The sequence below is a fragment of the Anser cygnoides genome, chromosome 2 (genome assembly GCF_040182565.1).
Source record: "Anser cygnoides isolate HZ-2024a breed goose chromosome 2, Taihu_goose_T2T_genome, whole genome shotgun sequence".
Taxonomy (NCBI): Eukaryota; Metazoa; Chordata; class Aves; order Anseriformes; family Anatidae; genus Anser; species Anser cygnoides.
Genome location: NC_089874.1, coordinates 77,018,432 through 77,040,371, shown reverse-complemented (window position 1 = coordinate 77,040,371; position 21,940 = coordinate 77,018,432). Strand labels below are relative to the sequence as shown.

The window sequence follows — 21,940 nt, the reverse complement described above, 5'->3', positions numbered from 1 at the left end:
CCTGAAAGCTTGTTTTTCACAAGCAGTTTCAAACATATATATAGAATGCAAACCCTTTTTCAGATTCAGAATAGCACCTTATACCATGAACAGTGCCTATATCAATAGAGCTGGCCCAGGGGCTGTTGGCAAGTGCGCTTCCTACACAAAATTTGCACAACTAAACAACGTTGTGCTGCAAAACGCCAAGGCTTTGCACCTTGCTGCAAGGCATGATGGCTACCATCACACATACTAACAGCTAGGATGGTTTCCAAGACTTGTAACTGTTCAACTACGGGTGTTACTGCCAGCAGTGGAAGCAACATATGCAGCCTGCTGTGTCATCAGTGACTTCTCTTTATATGCATGTAATATTTATTCAGCCCGTATGATTTTCATTGCTTTTATTACAGATGTAATAGTAATGATATAGTATTCCTCTTATCTTCTCTTTATTTTTATTTTTTATTTATTTATTTATTTTATTTTACATGCTTCAACTACCTCCCAGAAAATTTAAATTAGATTCTAGTTCATCAGATCAAAACCTTTAGCTTTTTATTCAGGCACTGATAATGGGAAGGACAGTCTTTTACAGGGAAGGCTGCAATAAGCAATGAACTGACAAAAGTTATAAATATTTTGTTATATGAATAATTGCCAAAACTTTTTGGCACAAAAATCTAGATCAATGGTAATCCTACCATGAAACATTTTAACTGCACTGTCCTCAACTAATATCTAATAGATCCTCATCTACTCTTGAGACTCAAAATTTCCTGTCCTAATACTCCATTCATGCCTGGATGGCGTAGACCTTTCAACCCTCTCCACTTCCTCCCAACCTGAAAAAAAAAAAAGGTGCAGCTTTGTGAAGTACTACACCATGTGGTATTCCTAATAATGGTAGTAGCAGTAAAAAGTGAGCTGTCTTTAGTTAATATTATCACTCACCTGCAAACAATGTCATATTTTGATACATAGAATGAATATTAAATACTTTCCCTGTCATAATAGGGAAAATGCTTCTGATTTCCTTCATATATGCCAAAGGGAGACCTTCTGGGACATCACGAGACTTCCGGAGGCTAGAGCATTCAGACTCCTCACCTCCACCATCCCATTAGAGGAATGAGAGTAATCCAGAAGGATTTCCCTTTCATTGTTTCACCTGAGGTTCACTTTCCACTTCTACAAAACTGTTTCTTTTAGAAGAGTGAACTGACTTCAGAATTAACCTTAATCTGGTTTCAGGTAATACAGACTGTCACTGCAGCAGACAAAGATTTGTCACCAGCTGGGCAAAGGTTTTCCTTCAGACTGTCACCTGAGGCTTCCAACAAACCAAATTTCACAGTCCATGACTACAGAAGTAAGTTGCTTACCCATATCTCTCTTTCAGAGCAGCAGGCTGTGATTATAATGACCATTATGATTACTTTGTATTACAGTCATGCCTACAGACTTTTTTACATGGCACGTTAGTAGTTGTTAAACTATTTAGGACATACATAGATATAAATTTAAGTCTTACATTTTTTTCTCATCTGTAGGGGCCAGAAATTGTCTGAACATCAAAGTCTGGAATTTCCTTATAGGCCTGCAAAAACACTACTACATGTTTCATTACTCTTTCTGCCAATGCAGGTCTACCATTAAATAAGGCATTAATGCTGCATTGTTTAAATAGTACTGCTTTTCTAACTCATTTCAAAGTATGCAGCTATTGTGCTTTCTGAAGAACACATAGTCCTATAGGAGAATTAGTTCTAAATATGAACACTGCTGCTGCAGTATAACAACATCCTACAACACTCTCAAAAACTGATAGATTTATATGATTAACATCTCTGATTTTTCTCCCAGTTTTTTATTACTGTTGATCTGTTCTTTATTTTTCAGTTGAATGCTTCCCATAAATGGCAAAGAAGATGACTTTTTTTTTTTACTGCCATAGAATTCTTTAAGCATGTACGCTTCTGAACAGAAACAGCAAAAGAAAATCTCAGAATATTTTGTTACTTACTTTTTCCTGATTTTCCTTTCAGTAGAAAAAATCATTTTTTTTTTCCAATTGATAGTCTATATTTTTATACAGAATCCAATACCTAGCATCAACGTTGCCATATTAATCATGCTATACTATGTCTGTTGACTAAGTGGTACTTTATCTTATCATGTAACAACTGATGGTAACAGCTGTCAAAATTACAATGAAAGCATAATGACTAATCATGTCCTTTAAGTGATAAAGTGCCTTGTTTTACTTTACAGGTAGAGGGGGTGTAGGTAACTGTGGTTATGCCTGCATTGGGGCAGGTCTGCTTAAGCTCATGGCAGAAGTGTAGGATGCTACAGAGTTTAAGAAATTCAAAGTCTGACCAAACACTGAATTGGATTCATTTATTTATGTGTTTACTTATTTACATAAAGGGTGCACAAGTGGCCAAATCTCTTAAGTCCTTTTTCAGGTACCTATGTAAGTACTTTATATACTGATAGTGTTCTTGATGCTTACGTTATTATTGTTATAAAGATAAATATCTATAATACATCATAATAAACAGCAGCAAATTTTCATTACCAATTAATTTAAACAAATTTGGAAAGAAATTTTAACACTGAGTCTATCAGTGATTAGGTGATCTTTGAAGAACTATGATATAAGCTTTTCATTAAAAAAGTTTTACCTTACTTTGCAAAGAAAGAATATGTAAGGCCTCCAATAAAATTCAGTAACATTCCTTTTCTTATTTAACTATATGTTCTAATTATTATTTTAAGAAAAAGTATTTGATTCTTATTATTTAATTTAATTTGAGAAGAAGTTAAGTATGCTTACCATTGAGTATTCCTTTCTTGAGAATTGTTATCTCATCTAAGAAGAGCTAGAAATGAAAAAAAAAAATGCATAGGCTACTTATTAAGTCATTTTTTCTTACATTTAATATATGATTCAGTATTTCTGAAGATGTTAACTTTTGCCAAGGTTAGGAGATATCAAATGAAAACCAACAAAATAAGCACAGCTATTAATTATGAATACCTTAATGATTAAGAAAGTTCAGGAAAAAAAATAAATTTGAAACAGTGGAAAAAATAACTGCTTATTTTCTTTGTTTTTCATAACTCCTCTGTGTGAATGACAAGTCAAAAATGTTTTCTTTCCAATCTTAGTAGTGACTACAGTCTAAGGACATCATAGATAGCTATGTTTATAGTTTATTAATGAACAAAGAATTTCACTTAATGATTTGTAAATACAGTATGTAATGAAACCAAAATCTTCACATCACAGATATGAATAGTATTAACTTATTAAACCAGAAATATGTAGATCAGAATTTTTTCAGAGACCAATCAACTAGTTTTCTTGAGACTGTTCAATGAATATAAAGCCTTATAATAGAATTAAGTCCTCTTACTTTTTTTTCTTGTAAGATTAGGTCATTATTCTTCTCCTGAAGTGCTTAGTCTAAAAAGTTTGGTTTTAACATCTACTACTTTCTCAAACTGCTGTGGTATTGCAACATCTAACTTTATTTAGTCCAAGCAAGATTAAAATGTTGCTCATCATTGAGTCCCACTGGACTTAAGTGTTTGATAGTGGTGAAGTTTGCTTCCTCTTAATGCTGCACTGCAGTTTCTGTTATTTTCCATTCTCTGATTTGCTGTCCATAGTGTTTTCTTGGAAAACTCAACATGATGCACTGTCTTCTGCCTTTTGTTTACCAAAAAGGTGGAAAGTCTGCTCTGTACACAGTTTAGAAGTGTAATAACAAAACCTCATTTTTGCTACAGGTACGACACCTCTTAAAAACACAAATACGATAATTTTTAAGTTAGAGATTGTGTACTTGTGTACCTTGTGTACCTTGTACTAGCAAGGTAGGTACTTTGTAAGAGGAATTTGGGGAAACAATCTTGCTTGTCACATTATAGTTAATACTTTTACAAGTAAAGATGTCTTAACATTTTTAAACACATCAAGATGCTCAATATCCAGTGCTATTTGATATTGTTACAATCACGGGTGATGTGAAATTAGAGCAGGTGTAATGTGTTTGTAGTGCACCTGGTGTAATGTATTTGTAGTTTTTATATAGTGTAGATGATTAAACAGAGAAAGAACAAGCTGAAGATAGAAGTTGGTTTGTTTCAATTTTGAAAAAATTTTATCTTTCAAAATTAAAATTCACTGAATATGTCATGTCCATGTGCCATGTTTGTTTGACAAAATGGTGACTTCTGAAATGATCATTCTGTCAGTCAAGTGCTTTCTGAATGGTGTCTGATCATAATGCATCTGATCTTGGATATTTAGGATTCCTTCTTATTGTCCTGTTGAATTCAGCGGCCTTAATTTTTCTACCTAGTGACGACAAAACTCCAAGTGGGAATGAGAGTCATAGCATAGACAACAAATAACCTTTTCTGAAGATACAGTAAAGCACAGGGGTGAGATGACAAAATAGTTACTGCTGCAGGCTACCTTCATTCAGATCTGACAGATTATTGATTCCTTGCTAATTTTCTTTTATTTTTGTTTTGAATATAATTATTTTGATCTGCACATCATTTTCATGCTGCTCTGTTTGAATCAAGAAAAGCAGTGATAACTGAATAGCTACTGAGAAGAAATGACAAAACCTAGGAGCTCTGAACATATTTGTGACTAACTGATGGAAAATGTAATGATTATAAATTGCTCAGTTCATTTCTGTACTTATTTTTAATGAGGCAAGAAAGTTGAAGGGGTTTTGTATTTTGTCCAAGTATCTTACTTTCATTTTTTATGGGAAATGAATTGCTTAATAGAGATTAATACATTTGCAATCGAGTCCTTTTGAGCACAGTCCTGGACTCTAAGGAGATAAGGAGAAAAGAAAAACTGAAAAGCCTTCCTAATTTAATACCTGTAGTGTTTTTATTTATTTATTTATTTGTCTTCTTTCAAATGTTAGCTGTCAAGCTAACAAGCTTACAAGAAATGAAATATTAGTTGATGCTCTGCACCGATCAGAATACAGTACCATCTGTAATGATAAAATCAGGTAATTACATAAGATCTTGGCATCCACTGAGTTTCAAAAATAAAACAGCTTCCTTCGACTAAAGGTGATAGAAACTACAAGGGTGAATTCAGTGCACAGTAAAAATCCTGTAATGTCTGTCTCATGTTTTACAGACAACACAGCTGGGATTGAAACCAGGAGAAATGGCTACAGTAGGAGGCAGCAAGAGCTGTACTTTCTTCCAGTGGTAATAGAAGATAGCAGTTACCCTGTCCAGAGCAGCACAAACACAATGACTATCCGAGTTTGCAGATGTGATTCCGATGGTACCATCCTGTCCTGCAATGTGGAAGCAATCTTCTTGCCAGTAGGCCTCAGCACAGGAGCACTGATTGCCATCCTGCTGTGTATTGTTATACTTCTAGGTTAGTTCTCATGACACAATTTGAAGTGTGTTATTATGACTCACCTGTGAATTAATTTGTGTTGTCATTAGCTTAATCTGGTGTTTAAAAAAGCCACTGAAAATTGCATGGATGTTTAGGAGAACTTGTGTGCTTCTACCTTTCTAGGAAAGCATCCCAAAACACTGACCATGAATGTGAATCTGCTAACCCTTACATGTTTCTTAGCGCATGAAATGAACCAGCTTTCAGTGGAACCTGAACTGTATTTTTTTCTCTGAAACAGTTTCACTTAATACTTTTCTTGAAAAGCTGATATTTTTTAAATTACAAAGGTAGAGAAGTCTTACTGACAGTAACAGCTGTAAAGGACTTAGTAAAGGCCTTTATTTAATTCTTAATATCAACTTGAGAAAAAGAAAAGTGTTGAAATGAAAGAGAAGAAAATAATTGTAATGCAGACTGTGACTGGCTAGGTCGCTGTAAAACTTGACACAAAGATTTTAATTTCAGGTGGGCTTGCCTTCCATAACATGGCATCATCATCTAGATCTACATTATATTTAAATCTCATCTTATTTACAGCACACCCAAGGCAGTCCATACTAGTGTGCATCCTACCTACAGTATAGCTTTAATGACCTGGTAATAAATTCAAGCCAACTTTGTGACATACACAGGCTCACTGCGGGATGACTAATAAATTCAAGCCAACTTTGTGACATACACAGCACTGATTGCAGATTGATTCTTACAGAGGCCTCTTTTTGATACTAATGGGCTTCCTAGATCTCATGCTAATCCTTGTGTAGGTTTATTGGATAAGAAAAAGAGCACAGACACTGAATATAATGTAGGGATACATCTTTCCATTTGGATAAATATAGTAATTTACCACTTAAGTAAGTACTACAGGATGGAGGTTACATTAGTAGCTTCTAAGTAGCAGTGGGTAAAATTCAGAATTTCTGTTCTGTACAAATTTTATGTTGTGAAAAAAATGTTGTTTGAAATCAGAATGAGAATGGCCAATGTTCATACTTCATGGAATGAGAATTAATAAGTACACCCATTCCGAAGAATTCAAAAAAAAAAAAAAAAAATAAAATAAAATAAAATAAAATAAAATAAAAGCCCTTAGGTCAGTTTTTCTGAAGAAAGGAAACTATCTTGTCTACCACAAGTCCTTGGGACTACTTTTTTTTTTTTTAATTTTTAATTTTATTTTATATTATTTTTAGGGGGTTGCTGGATAAAAACAGCTAAGAGTGAGCTTCATAATAATAATAATAATAATAAAAAGCCATTATGAAAAAAGTTTGGCTTATTTCAAAGTGAAGAGTTAAGTCAGTTATAACTCCATCTTAAAGCAGGATTCTCAGGATATCTAAACTCTCTGTTACAGACTCAAGTGTCTAGAAGATCTAAACACAGGTGTAGGAAAGCATTTTATGTTGCCATTCTTATGCCCAGTAATGCCCTAAAAATAAATAAACAAATAAAAAGCTGAAGTAGGACTTTTTTTTTCCTCCATCTCAAAGATTCTTTTTTTTTTTCCTTTAATACTGCTTTATTTTTATTTTTTATTTTTTTATTTCATTTGTTCTCTCTTTGATGCATGGAAATTTGAGGATTTTTCTCTGTTATGTTATGGAAGACATTTAAAAAAAAATCCTCTCTGTCTCTCTGAACTGCAATTCCTGTCCAACCCTATTTTTTACATAAAGCAGGTCAGCAGGAAGATTATTTGTTACTTCCTTCAGCAGCACAGCAAGCACTAAGGAAAGTTAGATTCATACATCAAACCGCAAATCACTTTTTATTGGCTAGAGCACTGCTATTTTTATAAGAATATAGGAGTCTAACTTTTAAGGAAAAAAAAATCCTTTTGATTCCTCACAGCTTTCAAGGGAAGATATAATGATATATCATCAGAGTACCAAATTATTTCTGTGCATGTCTTAACTTCTGTTTTCTCTCATTACAGTCATTGTGGTACTATATGTAGCACTACGGAGGCAGAAGAAAAAGGACACCCTGATGACTTCTAAAGAAGACATCAGAGATAATGTTATCCATTATGATGATGAAGGAGGTGGAGAAGAGGACACCCAGGCTTTCGACATTGGTGCCCTGAGGAATCCCAAAGTGATTGAAGATAACAAAATGCGCAGGGACATAAAACCAGACACCTTTTGTTTTCCACGTCAGAGACCACCAGTGGAAGATAACACAGACATAAGAGATTTCATTAATCAAAGGCTGCAGGAAAATGATGTGGATCCAACTGCACCCCCTTATGACTCCTTGGCAACCTATGCTTATGAAGGAAATGGATCTGTTGCAGAGTCTCTCAGCTCCATAGAGTCCCTTACTACAGAGGCAGACCAGGATTATGACTATCTGAGTGACTGGGGACCTCGCTTTAAGATCTTGGCAGACATGTTTGGAGAAGAAGAAAGTTATAACCCTGACAAAGTCACTTAAGAACAAGTACAACAGTGAAATAAAAAGAAAAGTAAACCAACAACAAATTAAAAAGATAAACCCAAGCTTTATAATAGGACAGAATTCCTTTGATTATAAAAGACAGCAAATATTTCCAGCAAGTTACTACATTTATCATACAGTCAGTTTTTGTTTGATCTACAACAGAGGGATAAATCCTGTAATATACAGTTTTTTGTTGTTGTTATTTTGTTACTCTGGAATTACACTGAGACAAGCTCAGGCCTACAAGGTACAGTTTACTGATTGACTTAGAAAGAAGATAGCTTTCTGGCATCATGGTGGAAGAGTGGTAGCTTTTTCGTAATTCCACTAAAGTGCCTATTGAAACTTTTATCATTTAAGTGGTAAAGAGTCTGCTGTTATTGTGTTACAAAACTGAATGGTAAATTGGACATGAACTTTAAGACAAGAAGCAATAGCAACACGCTGACTTCTTTTAGAACAAAAATGGAGACAACTTCCTGGAGTATATCTAATGACTAAAACTAAGGGGGGGAGGAGGAGACGGGGGTGTTCATTGTGTTTGGGGTTTATGTGGTTTTTTTTGTTGTTTTTTTAAAGAAGAAAATAGTATGTTGAGGCATCATATTTCTTCCAAAATTTCACAGAAAATTTAAATTTAAAATGCTATTGCTCACTCTGAAGTTGTAAAGCCAAAATTAAAAAGGAAAAGATCGTACCATACATCAATGAATATTTAAATGTTCATGAAAATATTACTTTTTTTTTTTCCAGAATAATAAAAGATGAAAGCAGCTACTCCTTTACGTGAAGGAAATTTCCCTTGGCTTTCCCTCTTCTTTTAAAATGAGACTATTATTAGAACATAAAATGAGGAGTTTTATTTCTTTAAGAGTATTGTTGTATTTTTAGTACCAAGTCGTTTTTTTCCTTGTAATTATCACTAAAGAAGTATTTGTAAAGAACTCCACTTTACTTTTCTTTGCAATTAGATTGTTCTGTAGGTACTATAGGCATACATACTTTATACATATTATAGAGGTAGTTATTTTTTAACTGACCATCCACAACAGTTCACCATATCATCGTCTTTTGGCATCAGACCCTCATCAAATATTTTAGAAAGCATTCTGAGCATGGAAAACATATTAATTTTGTTCTTCATAGAATCACAGAATGGTTTGGGTTGGAAGAGACCTTAAACATCACCCAGTTCCAACCCCCCTACCATGCAGGGCCATCTCCCACTAGACCAGGTTGCCCAAGGCCCCATCCAACCTGGTCTTGAAGACCTCCAGAGATGGGGCATCCAGAACTTCCCTGGGCAACCTGTTCCAGTGCCTCCAGCAAAGAATTTCCTCCTAACATCTAATCTGAATCTCCTGTTTTACTTTAAAGCCATTACACCTTGTCCTAATTAAATCTACCCCTTGCTAAAATATTAACAGAAGCAAAATAAAATTAAGACAGTATGCTTGTCCACGCTTCATGTACATATCCATGCAAAAGAAAATATCAGAAGCACAGACATTTGCAAGGCATTATGCATGGAAGAGCTCTTATAAAACTATTTCATGTGGCTTTTTCTGATGATCTAAAGCATACACATTTTGTAAGGCAGTAGTGTATGGTTCCTGAAGTGCAAATATACTTAATTCTCCTTCTAAAATCTACACAGTGCTATACAATCTGCTGAGCTCTATTCCTGATTAACAGCACTGGCAAGGTCAATCTAAGTCTTTCATGAATAAGATGTCTTCCATTCACTTCAGGTCTGCAGCTTATTTTTTGTACCACTGAAGAATTAAGAGCTACCATATATCGTTCTCTCACAAGCCTGATTAATACACCCAAAGTTCCCTATACTCTCGTGGAAATGTAAGGGTATTTCAAACATGTGTAAATGACTCTCCCAATAAGATTTTAAAAGACATATAGCTTAAATAAGATTAGGATCATTTGGTACAATTGGACAAGGCTCCACTAAAACCAGTTGACATAGCTCATACTAGCAGAGTGCTGAGGAAGAAACACTGTATGTGGTAACGAGAAATGTTTTTTGTTGGTGTTTTTGTTTGTTTGTTTGTTTGTTTATTTCATTATCTGCAAAGGTATTCTATATTTCTTGAAAGACAAACTAAGGCAACAAAAGCACTCTCTCACATGACAGGGAAGAAAATGGATTAGAAAGGGCCGTTGACCAGCATAACAATTTTGACATTGAAGGTGGTGTTTTTAAATTTTGTGCTTCTTACAGCATAGCAAAGGCAACTTGATACTGCAGAGTAGGCCTAAAACAGAGCTCTGGGAAAAAAAAAAAATATATATATTTTATATAATATTTTGAATAATATATATATTTTTTTTGCTACAAGTTACAACACAGGTTTGATTCATGCAAAAGTCACTCTTTTGGAGGTACTTTGCAATGCTTCCTCATGTAGCATATGTATAGCAATACGTCCTCCCCTGTTGCCACAGCTAAAACAAGCATCTGACACCGCTCATTTACGGACGTGCAATCCTGGGGTCAACGTCTGCTTTTTGTAACTGTATTGGTCCTTTACAATTATTTACACTAGTAAAGTCAACATAAGCAAGAACAGAGTTTGGCTTTCTGACATCACATAGCAGGCTTGCTCCTGAGAAAGTTGCAATTCTAGCAGCTACTGGGTGAACATTAAGACTCAAACAGGCTGGCATTTGCTCTGAGCAGGACAGTCAGTATGGAAACCTGACACCCAATATGAGCACACAGAAAACATGATCTTAATTATGCCATCACACACGATTCAGATACAACAGTGAGTTATATGCTAAATAAATAATAAATTGAATATCAGATGCATATTTATTGACATTTATGAGCTTTGTAATTGAGATGTTCCTATCACATGATTAATAAACCTCCAGGAAGATTAAAAAAAAATGAGTATGTAATACAATTATCCTATAAAATCTTAATTAAAATCTAAGACCTTTTTTTAAGGAGTAATCAAACAATTTTGACTTAATGGGGGTATTTTTTGTAAACGGCTCTATAGAACTAAGGAAAGTAAGTGCTTTACATTTACACATAATCTGAGATCCAAGTAATTTGCGTTTAATTCCACATTCTGTCACTGTCTTTCTAAAGATGCCTGTCAGGTTTTAAGACCTTATTTTTTTAAACAGGAATTGGACAAATACGAAGTTTACAAGATTTAAAATATGTCAAGGCATCTGAGATGACATGAAGTCAATGGGATTAAGGAACCCCAGTACATTTATAAATTCTATCAAGTAAGTACTTGTGTTTGTAAGCACTATATCTTTGAAAAATCCCAACAAAGATCTGCATAATCCAGATCTTACAGTGGATGTCTGTCTTTGTCTGGACTGTGGAAAAAGCCATAAACCTCCACATTGTATGAGTGACAGGAAGCTACTTATGATACTGCTTAAAAGGCACTGAAGTGGTAGAATCAAGAGAAATACTTTTCATTTAAATTTCCAAAGTTAAGATACTGGTGCACAAACATCTGACATCATCTTAAATGTCTCAACAGTGCCCCTCCAAAAACAAAACATTCTGTAAAATGCCTTTACCCTGTGAAGGCTTTAAGACACTGCACTGGTAGAGACAAATCCGTGATTTAAATTAAACCATTATGATATGATTAGAACTGCTGAAATACAAGTCTAATTGGAAAACATTCAGCTAAGAAGAGAAGTATTTAGAGAAATCTAGCTGATAAGTTTACATTGCAGACACACAGAACTGCAGAAAAATGTATAACTGAACCTCTGAAAGGAATTTCAGGGAAGAAAGACAATATCTTCTGTGCCCTTCCAAGAGACACCTGAAAATGCTGCTACTTAGAAAAGTTCAGAAAATTTCACTGTGTGATCAGAACATAAAAGCATTCAAAAAATTGGATTTAAGAGTGCTACATCTCAAAGCTGAAGATGCTGTTATTCTTGAAATGCAGATTTGCAATATTGTCAGTGAATCAGATAGCAAAGACTTGGAAAGCAATGTGGCACAAAGATCCGTTTGAATATTTTATAATTCTCTGATTTTTACTTTTATTTTATAAATTTGCTTTAAATTTTGCTGTTCAGAAATAAAATCATAGTTACTGAAGATCTACTCTGAGTTATGAAAGCAGAGTTCATTATGGAGCAAAGGGCAATAAACAACTCAATGGATTACGGAAAATACTGTTCTAGACACCACCTTGTAAATGTTTTTACCTTAAGCATAAGATGTTCGTATACTGATAAGCACAACTGATCTTTCACAGTAGTGAAAAATAAAGTTCGTAAAACTGCATTGCTATGAAAAACCTCTATTAAGTGAATACAAAAAGAAAATATATTACTACTCTGGGTTGCTGGCATTTTGCATGACACTAGTGTCCAGGAATACTGGTGGGCAGCAAGTTGACCATGAGCCAAAAATGTGCCCCTGTGGCAGTGAAGGCTAACAGCAGCCTAGGCTGTATTAGGAAGAGTGTTGCCAGCAGGCCAAGGGAGGCGATCCTTGCCCTCTGCTCAGCCCTGGTGAGGCAACATCTGGAGTGCTGGGCCCATGCCTGGGCTTCTTCGTACAAAACAGACATGGACTTTCTGGAGCAAATCCAGCAAAGGGCCACAAAGATGACTAAGGGATTGGAGCATCTGACATACAAGGAGGTACTGAGAGCTGCGACTGTTGAGCCTGGGGAAGAGAAGGCTCAAGGGGATCTTGTATTAATGTGCATAAATACCTGATGGATGGAAGTAAAGAAGGGGGAGCCTGAGTCTTCCCAGTAGTGCCCAGTGACAAGACAAGAGGCAATGCATATAGCTTGTAATACAGGAAATTCCATTAAAACATGAGTAAAAGAAGTCTTTTTTTTTTTTTTTTTTTTTTTTTTTTTTTTTTTACTGTCATGATCGCCAGCACTGGATTGTGTTTCCCATCGAAGTTCTGTTGCATCCATCTTTGGAGATATTCAAAACCCAGCTGAATACAGCCCTTCTTTAAATGGTCCTGATCCAAGCAGGGAGGTTGAACTAGTTAACCTCAGCGTTTCTGTGGTTCTGTGACTTGCGCTAAAAACTCTCCTGTGTACTTAGGCTCTAAACCTCCAGTCAGGTCAATGGGATCCTAACTATGGATGCATAGTAACTATGATTTGTTTTAGAGAGACAGTTGAAGTAGGATTAGGGGAATACTGTAGCAATCTTTTAAACTGTTTGAACTGTGGACAGACTGGAAAGGGATAAATTGTTTACTGTCCCTTCCAGTAGAAGAACTAAGGGGCACTGCATGAAACTAGAAGTCAGTACAAAAATAAACTATGGTGGTTCTTTATACAATAAGTAGGTAAGGTAGTCATGGATGCTCAGAATTTACCTAGGTTGAAAAAGAGACTGGACAAATTCCCGAAAAACAAATCATCTGTATGTTGCTTAATACAGAGCAATCACATTTAGCTCAGGAAATTCCTGAATAGCAACTGATTAGCATTTGGGGGAGTCATATAACTTGGTCTGTTCCTACACGTTTTGCTAGGTTATCAGCTTATGGCCACTGCTAGCTAAAGATACTAACCCAGTTTGATCGATATTACTTTCTTATTACTACTTAGACTGTAAATTTAATTGATCCTCAAATCACCATGCCATCAGTTCTAATTTACTGAATTGCATAGATAAAGCCAGTTCCCTTTTCATTACATATTATACATGCAAATTTTATGATTCCCATCAGATTTTACCTGTTGTAATTGCTTTATTTACTTCAGTTCTGCCTACTTTTATATTGTACTGATGCACTTTTTGCTTTAACGTGGACACTATACTAACAGTGACAATGAGTCAGCTTGGCTCAGTTTATATATTTAAAATATACATATTATTTCATTACTGGGTAAAGATGATACCCTGTACAACACGTCATCTTTGGCATACCTTTCACTTCCTTAGCTGTCCTGGTTACGTTCCTGTGTCCTCTGAACATATGAAGGAGAAGGGGAATGTAATGACTGCCTGGCTAGATGAGTGGCTGTGTTAGTCCAGTATTCAGGAGTGCAGCTTACTACTCTCCTCTGTTGTGCTCTTAGAGATGATTTATTGTTCTCACATGTTGAATATTGTGCATTTACTAGTCAAAAGCGTGCTTTTCTATTATATGCCTCTGTCAGAAAGCATAATTCAAGAAGCATAAACTCAGCCCTTTCTTTCTTCGAAGCTATAAAGATGTGGGGAGGAAATGGAATCATAGTAGGGGAGAACAAAAATAAATATGCCTTAATAAAATGTCTTACATTATTTTGGCAACATTTCTGCACTAAATAACTAAGTTTTTATTTGTACTTGGAGTTTATTTTTTCCCAGTAGTTAATGAACTCAGGGCAATACACTCAATATTATTCAGAATGCTCCTGTTGCCTTCAACCCCTGCTGCTTTAGCTGCTTCAGGTTACTTTGAAGTTTGATCTTTATCCCCCTATGCGTTTATTACTCTTTTAGTTCTGGTCTAGCTGTGTATCTGATTACTGCTGAGCTTTCATGGTAGAAATATCTGACCAAGAAATACAAGACTCAACTGTACAGGCACAGAATTCTAGGTTTGGTTGATAGGAGATTTTTCAGAATGAACAAACATCAGCTTAATGTTCTGCAAACTGACATCAGCAGAAATCATACTATAAAATTCATATGTAAGTTATGCTAAGTATTAATCACAATATCAAAACCTTTAGCGTATTTTCTGCAATTATTCTACAGTATGTAACATACACCAGCTTTCTGCTAAGGGAAGGAGATGCAGAAAGAGACCATGGAGCTGTTCTCCTCTTTTTTTTTTTTTTTTTTTTTTTCCTATTTGTATTTTCCTATTTGTGTATTCCTTTGCACATATATAAAAAAGAAGGTAATATTTTGTAGCTTGATTTTATTTTTTAGTCTTAAAATATGACAAATATATTCCATGAAACTAGGGGAGATTTGGCAATGACAAATGGAATAAATAGAAATGCTTCAAATGGAGTACAGCAAGATGTTATGTCTCAGTTCTTAAAAGTAGAAATTTGAGGATGGAAATTCAGTTAGTCTTTTTTCAAGTTCGATGAATTTACCTTAGAAATGAATGATCTTAGTAATCCTGTGCCACAATTGGTAAATGCTTTATTTTACTTTCTAGGACTAATTTTTATTATTGTAATTACAATGACTTGAATTAAGTTATTCCAGATCACATACTGTAGTTGTCATGCTTGTCCTAGATGACGTGACTGAAAGCACCTAACGTCATATGCAGTCCAGAGAGCATGGTAAGTAAATTCAAAAAGTGATTTAATGGAACTATCTTCTGACCAGGGATATCCAATGACAGATATTGAGGACAGGGATTTGTGTGAATTGTTGCCTATGCTGGAAGACAGTGCTTTGCAGCCCAAGCTGACAAGAGTTGTCAGCTCTCCATAGCTCTAACCATACTCTCTTGATGGTTATGGAGAAAAGAAAGTCCTGGCAGGGTTAGGATTTGATGAAGTAGCACATTAATTTGACATCTCCTTGAGGTAATTGCTTTAGAAAACTATTGTCGTAAACAGAATTAAAGCCCCATTTTGAACACTAAGCAGTAGAGGAAGCTTAAGTATCCACAAAAAGCTAAATGGGACCATTCTTCCCATTGAAATGGTCTATAAAGGAATGTAGGGCAGAACAGTCTCCCTAGAAATAGCACACCACTTCTGATCTGTAATTTAGAGACTGTTCATGCATTTACACTAAAGCATTGCAGGATTAAATCCTTAACAGAATAACATGAAACAGATAACTAAAAAAAAAAAAAAAGAAGAAAAAAAATATTGTGAACCATGACTGGTTTCTCTGTATTGTTAAAAGTTTCTGAGCTGAACCAGTCTCTACCATGCTTATTAGTTTCTCTGGATTCAGGAATTTAGAAATCTGCCTTCTTTTCTGCATATGACAGAGCCTCCATGGTGGGTTGGCCCCAGTGAGCGGCTAAGCACCACACAGCCACTCACTCAGTCTCCAGCTACATGGTTACTGGGGACAGAATAGGAAGAGCAAAAGTCAAAAAAACATAAAACAGTTTAATAAGTGAAGGAAAAAGGAAGAAAAAAAAAACACCACCACCACCACCAAACGATGCATTCGTCACCTCCTACAAGTAGACTAATGCCCAGCCAGTCTCCAAGTAATGGCTAGCTACCCAAAAAAACCCTTCCCCCCAGTTCTATTTCTGAACACAATGTCGTATGGCATGGAATATCTCTTTCGTCAGCTGGGGTCAGCTGTCCTGGCTGTGTCCCCACTCAGACTACTGGGTGGCACTCCCAGACTACTCACTGCAAGGGCAGAGCAGGAAACAGATAAAGTTTTGATGCAGTGCAAGCCCTGTTCAGCATTATGCAGAACACTGTTGTATAATCAACACTGATTTGGTCACAGATCCAAAACACAGCACCATCACAGCCAGACACAATATAGCCTTCCCAGGGTGCAATGAAGAAGTAATCTCAAACCTTCCCACAGGTTGCCCACAGCTAATTTATGCGTAGTTCAGGCTGCACTCTGAAGAGTACTCTTCTTCCTAAGACACTGTGACAGGCTCTTGGTGGAGACGTTGTCCATATGTTTTCTTTACTTAACCAAGAGATTTTTCCTATGGAAAATTTTCTGATAAAATAGAAAGGCAGCAGCAGAACAAAGCAGGATTTAGTGTAATCCTGAAAATCCTCTCTTACTCCATGGCTCTTCCAGTTTACCTTTGCCCAACTTTCTCAGCCTGGGCAGTGCTCAGTAACACACTCACATCCTGCTACAATTTAGACAGAAATCCTCCCTTTCCTAAATTGACAATGGTAATCTCATGTTTAATAGGCCTACAGTATCACACAAGCTGCTAAAGTCACTTGCTGGAATCAACCAAAACAAACGAAAAAAATAACCTTACTAAATGACAAGAAATTCTCTTCCTCCCTATGCAATAGCACAGCAGTTAAAGCATGCACAAAAATTTTAAGAGCCCCACTTTACTACCCTCCAAAGGTTAAAGCAAAGCAAATAAGCACCTTGTCTCTCCCAAGAGCATATTGAGACCACTAAAGTGCTCTTCACACCACCTGCTGAAGCTATTAAAAAAAAAAAAAGTGTAAAAGAGCAATCATTTTTAAAAATATGCAAAGTAAGCAGTTCCCTCCTGCAATGTTCAGACACTAAGAGACAGAGAAGGAAATTTCAGAAAAATAATATATATATCTTTATGAAAAATCCATGGCAAAAGAGTGAGCATTTTTTTATTTAGATATCAGAACACATTCCACAAATCTGACAGGGCATATGGATGTGCTAGCTTACTACTTAATATTACAAAGATACAAATATTTTTAAACAATAGAGCATAGTATTTTTTTTTCCAATTACATAATTTTATCACATTATAAAACTCTCTCTTTTATCACATGATAAAATGCACAGGAACCGGAAATATACTTTCAACAGGAAACATATTTAAAAAAAAAAAAAATCTACTCAAACATGGCTTTAAAGAATTTCAGTAAGTTTTAGTGTGACTCACAGGACAAACAAAAGTGAAGAGAAGCCACTGAAATCAGTGCAGTACAGCATCTGAAAAACTTTTTTTTTTTTTTAATCAGTCAACATCTTTCAAGTTAAATTCCATGAAAAACAGAAAAAGGTAAGAAATTTTTTTAAGATACTGCCTAACTAGACAATAGATTCTCTTTTTCTAATGCCAGTTTTCTTTAATAAAACCTAGTTTTTCTTCTTTTTGAAATCAGGCTGGTACATTTAGGAATACATGGGAAATAACTTTACTCATCTAGATCTGGTGGTGTCTAATTTCCCTTACAATTTTTGTATTTATATTGTTTTGTTGATTTTTCCCCCAGTCAGTCATCATAAAGTTATAAAAAAACAACAGTGTATTCAATCAAATTATGTAAAATTTTAATTCTAAGTTATTAAGTTTTAAAATCAAATGTTGAGCATTTTTAGCTAATAATGAAAACTGGCTGAAGTATTTTTTTTGTTTTTTATTTTTTACTGAGCAATACCTTTCAATACACTGATTTCTAAACATCTCAAGGAACGTAAAGAAATTATTTCATCATTACTCTGCTATTTTGTTTAGGATTAATCATTCCAGTATAAAGACTTGGAATGAGATTGCTTTGTTTGCTAAGAGGGTGCAAAATCAACCATTCAGTGGTGGAGATGGACTCTGTCCAAAGCATAACTATGCTGCTCTGTGAAAATGTGGTGAAAGGGAATAAGAAGAAATTTGGCAAGGCTCCAAAGCCCTTGCTGGTTTAAAGCCTCAAAAACCACAAAGAAATCTGTCACCATATATTTTCACACAAGCCAGGCACAACACCTCTTATGGCCTACAACATGTGGCTGTCTGAGCCAACATAACTGACTGAAAAATGGTCATACAGCTAAGAAATTATGCTAATACCATACAAATGGGTTGGAAAATAAACACAAATATCAGACTAAGGGATAGCTAGTTTCACTTTCAAGACCTCCTCTCTAAAATAATTTGTACTTCTACAGAAAATCTGCCAATGTATAATTTAGGTACCAAAGGTTTTTTTTCGATTTTTCAGAAGTGATATGTCATCATTCCTGAAGGAAATGTCCACTAATATACTGAATTGCTATTATGTTATTCCATTCTGAAGTATACATGAGATTACTCATGTGCTGGTACTCTTGATCTCTTCAGGGATCTGTCTTGGATATAGACTCTACAACTAATTTCTTGTCTGTCCTCTAACTCACATTTTTGCAACAGTCTGTTAAATCACCCAGAATAGACCTGCAATCATTACAAATCTTGATGCATGTTCAATATGCATTAATCTTTATGATTATATATAATAACAATTTTGTAGTGTAGGATGCACATGCTAGCACCTAGATCCACTGAGATTTTCTTTTGCTATACATGTATCCGGCTTCCCCCTCTTGCTTGATATATGCTCGACATGAGGGAAAGAATATTTGCAGCTATTTCAATTGTTCTGAGAAATAAATGAAGATGACTTTGTTAGAGGGAAGAAAGGCAAGCAGAACATAAATACACGCACAGACTATAAATCTCAAAAACACCATCTACTGATCAGCAATCTATCTTTTGTCTTTGATAGAGGTCACATTTTAAAGATGAAATATACAAGATATTATGTAGCAGAGGATAATGAATTGATGATTGTGCTGGGTCTGTTTAGGATGGAGTTAACTTTCCCCATGGCAGCCTCTATACTGCTGTGCTCTGCACTTGTAGCTAGAACAGCATTGGTATCACACCAGTGTTGTGTCTATTGCTGAGCAATGCTGGCACAGCACCAACTAGTATAGGACAAAAAAAAAAAAAATACACTGATAACTGCTTGGAAGACTGAGAATTCTGATTATTATTCCGATTAATGTGGGTTGGGAGTTAGTGGGTAGGGCAAGTGGGCTATGGAAGAGAGATGTCTACCATTTATGTCTACATGTCCTACTTGAGCATCAGTCACTTGGTAAAAAGTTTATATTAGTATTAATAAGAAAAATATAAGGAATGACGCACAACTTCTCATCTCTACCAGGATAACAACATAAGACTGAGAAGACGACCACCATGATCAGCTTCTTGCTTTTAGTGGTATATGGCCAAATTCCATTCCTGGAAAAGCTCACATTCTGCTGATACAAATATTTTATGGCTCAGGCAATGTTCATATTTGTCAGCAATCTGGTTTCAGAAAATGGCATTATACTGGCTGATGACTACCAAGTGAAGAAGTACAAAGCATAGGAATTTCATCAGCTTTCTCAAAATGGCTGCAGAATGCATGATAGACATATCAATCTATACAGCTTCCAAATTCCAGTATTTAAAACAAAAATAATATTTTGTTTTTAAACAACAAAACCTTTAGGTTTCAGAGGAACTTAAATTTTGACGCATTTTTTGGCTCACTTCACTGTGTTTTGTTGTGAAATTCTCCATTCTAGTAAAAGACAAGAGGCCTGCTGGTCATTCATATATATTTCTCTAAATTTTATTCATTTACGTTTCTTTTTAAGTTTATCCCCTGACAAGTGTGAATACTACGAAGTAATTATATAGAAACCTGAAATATATATTCTTTTCATTTCAGACAAATTTGTACTGAAAAGACATTGAACAGCTGGGGGGGGGGGGGTTCTCTGATATCACTTTGCATAAAATCCCATTTGTGGTATGTACAGAGAATTGAAACGTAATAATGATGACTACAGTGTCTGGATGCTTTGTAATCAACGTAACAGAAAAAAAACAAACATGAGAATGTAAACAGCACAGCATACTACTCAAAAGAAGAAATACTACTAAGCAGCAGTGCTGTTCTCCATGCTCTGCACACACCTTAGGACCACAGGATAAAAGTGTTGTTTTTTTTTTTTTTCCTATGCCATGATTCAGTTCCTCTCAGCCACAGTGTGAAGAAAGTAAGAATCTAAAGGATCTACCGATCTGTTTGGGGATCAGAAGATAATGTTGGAAATACCTACTGAAAACCAATTAACTTTCCTCATTGTGAGAGAGTGCAATCAGGTATGTACTGTCATTGCTTTGTCTGGTCATTTCTAAAAGACTGTAGTGGTAGGCCTTCCACCATCCTGACATGGCATTCCTAAAATATAGCTGGGAAAGGAAGAAACAAAGTGGAATAACTATAATAATAATAATAATAAAAACAAAACAAAACAAAACAAAACACCACTGACCTGTTTAGTTGTTGCAATGTCTCATGCAGCCCTCTTAGAGCTTGGTTCTTTGCTGCCCTCACGTGGCTGGTAGATTCAGGAGTCCTCTCGAGCAGGTAGGAAAAGGGCCTTGGTTTGTTCAAGCAACAAACCAGTACACTTTTGCTACAGTACATTCACATTTGGAGTATCTCGTGGGGTTCAGTTACAACAGGTACTCTTTAATAAGAAGACAATAGCAGGTAATATTAGGGATTGCTATTTGACCTACTAGTTCATTCTATTTTTTTAAGGTGAATATTTACCTGACGTAATATACATGCCTGCTCATTTTTCATGCATTTTCATCATAAAAATAATCTTAGATGTTGCCAGTTAATCCTAAAGTAGCAGCTTAATTGCTACCAGCAGATTTCCTTATGTATATTAAGAAATGAGATCCCAAAATGGCAATTTAACTACAACTATTTTTAAAAATCTGTTAATAGATTGCAGACACAAAGGCTGAAATCCATGTTACCTTACTTTCAACAGTGAAATTCTCATGAACTCCAGAAGGGTCAAGATACCATTTTAATTCAGACTGAAATTTAAAAAGAACAAATACAACCAATGCTAAACTCCATATAAGTACAATTTTTAAAACTGTTCACTCTGCAACCCACTCATATTTCCTATTAAGTACTTGCTATATAGTCTGCAACAACAATCCACTGACTCACACCATCTATTGCCTCCATTTCTCTCCACAAACCAAAGGTTTGCCAGCATTTGTTCTTGCTGTAGGCAGTCAGGCACTTACTTGTCTTGAGCTTTTAAAATACTGTTATGAAAAAGGACAATTATTCAAAAAATATGCATATATTTAAGAAAGCTTTATGGGGTTTATTCTAGTTGCATAATCAATAGTCATATACTAGCATCAGAGATAATGGTGCTTTTCATAATGAAGTCACTTCAGCCTGCTCAAAACTCGACAGAAACAAGAATATAATGGCCTAGCAATCAAATACCAGCTAATGAGAAATCAACAGGCTCTGAACCTTTTCAGAATTATGAGAGACTGTAAAGTGAGACTAGAATCCCACCAAAGCAGCACGGTATGATGCATATTAACACCGTGGAGGGCTCTGTGCCCTTCTCAAACATAAATTACTAGCAAGTACCTGACAATGGCTCTCCATAGTTCCTGTACTTAGTATGATGCTTCTCTTGCTAAGTGCTCACGACTATATTAAGAGCAATGCCCTGAATTCAACTATGACAAAAGTGCTGATCGTTCCAAATCAGTAAGAGTTATGA

At 35.4% G+C, this 21,940-nt stretch overlaps 2 protein-coding genes across 30 annotated transcripts in view; one reads left to right on the top strand and one right to left on the bottom strand.

Annotated features, from left to right (window-relative positions):
• Nucleotides 1-8,798, top strand: part of CDH12 (cadherin 12) — a 564,885-nt gene extending 556,087 nt beyond the window's left edge. For 12 of the 13 annotated variants that reach the window (XM_066992497.1, XM_066992498.1, XM_048047680.2 and 9 more), the window contains 3 exons: nucleotides 1,237-1,354; nucleotides 5,171-5,422; nucleotides 7,389-8,796. In XM_066992497.1, coding sequence (XP_066848598.1) covers nucleotides 1,237-1,354; nucleotides 5,171-5,422; nucleotides 7,389-7,888 — 870 coding nt within the window. In that variant the 3' untranslated portion in view covers nucleotides 7,889-8,796. Of the gene's footprint in view, nucleotides 1-1,236; nucleotides 1,355-5,170; nucleotides 5,423-7,388 lie in introns of all 13 variants that reach the window. The other variant, XM_066992499.1, reaches the window with a different exon arrangement.
• The window catches only part of LOC106034895 (uncharacterized), a 570,359-nt gene that overhangs the window by 35,843 nt on the left and 512,576 nt on the right, over nucleotides 1-21,940 (bottom strand). For all 17 annotated transcript variants that reach the window (XR_010829466.1, XR_010829470.1, XR_010829469.1 and 14 more), the window contains 2 exons: nucleotides 20,660-20,857; nucleotides 2,825-2,870 (listed from right to left, as the gene is read on the bottom strand). The gene's annotated coding sequence lies outside the window, so the exon portion shown is untranslated. The remainder of the gene's footprint in view (nucleotides 1-2,824; nucleotides 2,871-20,659; nucleotides 20,858-21,940) is intronic.